Source organism: Sprattus sprattus (genome assembly GCF_963457725.1).
Source record: "Sprattus sprattus genome assembly, chromosome: 10".
In the NCBI taxonomy this organism is placed as follows: domain Eukaryota; kingdom Metazoa; phylum Chordata; class Actinopteri; order Clupeiformes; family Clupeidae; genus Sprattus; species Sprattus sprattus.
Window position 1 is genome coordinate 5,995,448 of NC_137908.1, and position 5,000 is coordinate 6,000,447.

At 43.4% G+C, this 5,000-nt stretch overlaps 1 protein-coding gene across 1 annotated transcript in view; it reads left to right on the plus strand.

The window, feature by feature from the left end:
- The window catches only part of cyp27b1 (cytochrome P450, family 27, subfamily B, polypeptide 1), a gene marked incomplete at both ends in the record, with an annotated part of 9,646 nt that extends 7,461 nt beyond the window's left edge, over positions 1-2,185 (plus strand). Inside the window, 4 exons of the mRNA XM_080846637.1 lie at positions 415-581; positions 1,020-1,101; positions 1,689-1,886; positions 2,072-2,185. Coding sequence (XP_080702763.1) covers positions 415-581; positions 1,020-1,101; positions 1,689-1,886; positions 2,072-2,185 — 561 coding nt within the window. The remainder of the gene's footprint in view (positions 1-414; positions 582-1,019; positions 1,102-1,688; positions 1,887-2,071) is intronic.
- Between the last annotated feature and the right edge of the window lie 2,815 nt (positions 2,186-5,000).

Sequence of the window (5,000 nt, forward strand, 5' to 3'; positions counted from 1 at the left end):
CCGTGAGGGAAATTCAATTGTCTAAGCAGCAAGGTAGTAGGAATAGGATTCAAGTATATACATAAACATAAAAAAATAAATGAATACAAATTTGAAAAATAAATAGATACAACATAGTGCAGTTCCACTGGCGTAAATTACATAAAACAAAATGTTTGGTTGTGTTGTTTGTGGAGTCTGATGGCTACTGGCACAAAGGACTGGCCAAGGCGCCATTAGATGGTCATGCTATTCTCCTCTCATGTCAACTCTTCTCTCCGTTGTCTCAGATCTCCAGCACCCTGTCCTGTCTTGTACGAGCTGTCTGATCATGTCAACTCTTCTCTCCATTGTCTCAGATCTCTGTAGGGGGATCTCCTGGTCCCTGTACGAGCTGTGTCTGATCATGTCAACTCTTCTCTTCCGTTGTCTCAGATCTCCAGCACGCTGTCCTGGTCCCTGTACGAGCTGTCCCGCCACCCCGACATCCAGGCGGCACTGAGAGCGGAGGTCCAGGCCGTGCTGGGGGACAGACTCGTCCCCGGAGCGGCCGACGTGGCCCGCATGCCTCTGATGAAGGCGGTGGTGAAGGAGGTGTTGAGGTGTGTACAGTAGTACATTTGATTTTGTTTTATGTCTCTGCTCTTATTTATTTTTATGTTTCTATATTGTGCGGTGCATTTGTCAAGAAAGTAGCACAGTGATATACTCTACTCCTTTATTCACATACATCTAGTCGTTATCTAACAGCTTCAATGTTATCTTGAACCCATAGGACAAATAGAGGAATTCTTAGGCAAAGTCATATTTCTAGGAATTTATATGGAAAATATTATCTTTACTTTCCTCGAGATTCAGTTCATATCCACAGCATTTCTGTCGGCGTGACCAATTTATCAGATCATAAAATATTAGGTTAGGGAACCGAAACAAAAGGATTTAAACAGCGTATTAATCTGTTTTGATGTGTCAGCATTCTCCACATTTCCAAGAATGGCCTTTTCCTTTAATACTAAGTGTTTTCTTTTCTTCTTCTCCAGGCTCTATCCCGTCATTCCAGCTAATGCAAGGGTCATCACTGGGAATGACATTAAAGTCGGAGGTTACCTCATCCCCAAAAATGTAAGCGCTGTTTATCTTTTCTTTGTTTAATCACTGATTGAGTTCCTCGAGTGCATAGTATGAAGTCATATATTTTAAGAGACGCTCATAGTTTTTCAAATGATTGGACGGAAACAGGTATAGGTTTTGCAAAGTGCAGTCCTGGCACTGATTGTAATGGAAATAAACAATGTGCACACAGTGCTTTGCGTGTTATTTTAATCCATATGAACTCAATGCATTTACATTCCTGGAAAGTACGTTTGTTTAAACGTTCCACAGTGGTTTAATATAAACCAAATAATCAACCAAAACTGCTAAGCCAACCCTTACAGTATCCGTACAGTATAACTGAACTTGAACTAGCCTTCTGTGTTCTGTGGGGGCAACAGTGGTACAGGAGGTAGAGAATTCGTTTAGTAATCAGAAGTTTGCTAATTCGATTCCCTGTCGAAGTATCCTTGGGCAAGACACTCAACCCCTTAATGGCTCCTGATGTGCAGTGTGCCATCAGTGCAAATGTATAAAATGTGTATACATCCTTGTAAGTCGCTTTGGATAAAAGCGTCTGCTAAATGAATAAATGTAAATGTGTTCCTCCTCACCAGACCCTGATCACCCTTTGCCATTTTGCCACGTCCCGGGACCCTGCTCAGTTCCCCGACCCCGACTCCTTCGTTCCCAAGCGCTGGTTGAGCAGAGACGAGGGGCACCATCCTTACGCCTCCGTGCCCTTCGGTGTTGGCAAGCGCAGCTGCATCGGCCGTCGCATCGCAGAGCTTGAGCTGTATCTGGCTATTGCACGGGTAGGTCGATTTTTATGTGTGTGTGTGGGGGGGGGGGGAGTGTGTGTGTGTGTGTGTCTTTGTTTGTGTGAGAGAGTGTATGCCCACTTCTTCTAATCCCTCCTTGTTTTTTAATGCTAGGTGTTACTCCTTGAGTCTACAGTACATCTCTGTATTAACACAGCCATATGTTTTTTTGCTTTCAGATTGTAACCAACTTTGAAATCAAGCCAGACCCAGAAGGCGGTGCGGTCCGAGCCATGACCAGAACGCTGCTGGTGCCGGAGAGCGAGATCAATCTGATGTTCGTGGAGCGCTGAGGCCCGCTCAAGAGAGAGTGCTGCAGCATGGCAAAAGAACCACCGGGCCAAAGTGAGCCCGGAGTGCCTCAGGTTGCCTGGTGTCGAGGTCTGCAGGGTAGATGAGCCCTGGTAGACCTGTTACCATAGCAACATGAGCAGGGGGGGGGGGGTGTCCAGAGTGTTAGATTCCAGTTCCGGAATGTTCTACACTTTGAGAGACCCCAGCACTAAACCTGCCTCCTTGGGCCATGGAGCAAACAGACAGAAACAGTAGAGACTTTTACAACGACGGCATGGCTCCCAACTTCCTGTTTTCCCCTCTCACGTGGAGACTACTTCCTGTTGGTGCGTTGGTAGAGGTTGATGTAGTCACGGTAGCAGCTGAGTGTGCTATAGGCAGTGGCTGGTTTACTTAAAGTCTTAGCTGGTAGAGGGAAGCACACCCAGTGGGACCCAGAGGGACCCAGAGGGACCCAATCTCACTACTCTCAGGGAAGAAGCTCTACAGTGGGGGTCCGCACACAGATGTGCAATCAAGTCTATGTGGAGAAACGTGAAGCTCGAAAAAGCGCTGTGGTGAAGTGATGCATTTTGAAAAAAAAAAAAACAACATGTATCAGTGTAGATGCAATGACATGGCAATGACTTTACAGTACTTCGCTCGTTCTCCGTTTTAACTGTGTAGTTTCTGGTAAACGGGTTAAAAAACAAACTTGACTGGTCGAAGACTTGAAGTGTCCATCACATGACCAGAATGTAATACTTGAAAATACAAATATCCTTATTATATATCAGTTTTAGGACTCCTGGCTATTGGTAGACCTGTAACTTAAAAAAAAATATGGAGTCAGGAGTGGAATCTGTCTATAACATGTAGGACAGTATACTGTAGGTAAAACTCAAAAGGTGCTTTTACAAATCATTGATTACTGTAACAATATCCGTATACAGGATTTTCTTCTGGTGTCTTTACATGTGCGATACTTACACTCGGAACATGGGCATTGTTTGCTGTACATATCAAGGAACCTTCTGATGAAGATACTGCCATAGGTTTGGATAACTAATTGAAAGAAGTTCGCTATTTTGGCGCCTGTACTATATTGATTATGAACTGGTGCTTAAATAAACTACAGGTCATTAAATGTTTCATTGTGGTGCTAATATGTGATTTATCACAGGACTTATTCAGAGACATCCTACAGAGTGCCACATTTTGTTAACCTATAGATTCCATAGATTGCCCTTGAAATGTTTGTATTGAATTCAGACCAAAATGTTTGCATTAAACTGTGACCACAAAGTATGGACAGTTTATATTCCTGGTTTATAAGACTTACAACAATACACTATACAATAAGCCTCACAGATCAAAAACAAACAAACTGCAAAGCATATCCCCACATTGTTTGTAATGTATTGTATTATTTGTCCCCACAATTCAGTTTGTTATACGTTGGTTAAGTCATATATTTATAATCTTTTATAACAATAATAAAAAAGAACAATCACACTGGACTTTTCGGTTTTCTTTTCTGAGAAAATGAATGTATTTTCAGTTCCCCCTCTCTCTCCTCTCTATCTGAGATAGTGTAACCCAATTTTTTGGAGGGTCCACTCCTGCCTCTCGTTCCAACAGATGAACTAATATTTAGACACGAGCTCCAGCGGCGCTTCGGAGAAGCCCTCTGCTGAGTAGCGTGGTTCCTGTAGGGAGCGGCGTGCCAAGATAGAGTGTGTGTGTGTGTGTGTGTGTGTGTGTGTGTGTGTGTGTGTGTGTGTGTGTGTGTGTGTGTGTGTGCGTGTGTGTGTGTGTGAGGCCAGCCAGAATTTGGCTGAGAGGTTTCCAAGCCAACTGTTTGCATCACATTTCCCCTCCCCTCCAATTCAACACCAAACTCCAATCCCCCTCCCCCCTCCGACCCCCCCCCATATCTGGACCTTAGGGTTCTGTCTAAACAAACATACTGTACATGTAATGCATTCAAATTTACAGCAACTTCTTTTAAAATTGAAACGAGTATTCTTTTGTTTCACTTTTGTTGCTCAAAGAAATTTTAGGATTCTGCCATTTGCCTTGCTTCATCCTTTCAAAATACTCGTAAGGCCAAGAGTTTAATTTCACATAATTCAGCAGTTGCACAGAGAGTGGCCTTAAGAATGGGTATTATCATACAGGGGCTCCAATTTACAGATCACTCTAGGTCCTGAGTCTGATGTAAATGTTTAAATGGAGTCCTGCATGTGTGTGTGTGTGTGTGTAGCCCCACAGCCTCCAGGGATAGTCAGCTCTCAGCCCACAGCCTGCAGTGATGGCCAGGAACGGTCAGCTCTCAGCCCAAAGCCTGCAGTGCAGTGCACTGACTGTGGGGCAACTACAGAATAGTTATGGAGCTCACTTAATAACAAGAAATAAGAGTATTTGTCTGAGCGTGGAAGTATCTGTTTCCATCTCATTATTTCTCCTTCTCCGAATAATGTTTTCGTATTATAATATGAGTCTGTGTATCCTTGAGTGTTTGTTAGCAAATGTTCAAAGATTAGACCAATTTGCAAGAAACAAATGTCTGTGAAATCTTCCACATGCACATTACTGTAACACTGCTCCAAAGAATTTCACCGTCATTTGATTCTCTTCAGTGTTTCTTGCGCCATCTTGTGGCCCAAATAAAAAGCACTGGAATATCAGCCAGATTACAGGCTGCTGTCGGTAAACGAAGGGTTGACTCAAAAACGATCCGCATACGGATGTCATTCTAGAATGTTGATTGGTTAAAATTGGTAACCAGGCAGGAGCTTGTGCAAAAACCCAACGATTACCTGTGTTTGTGAA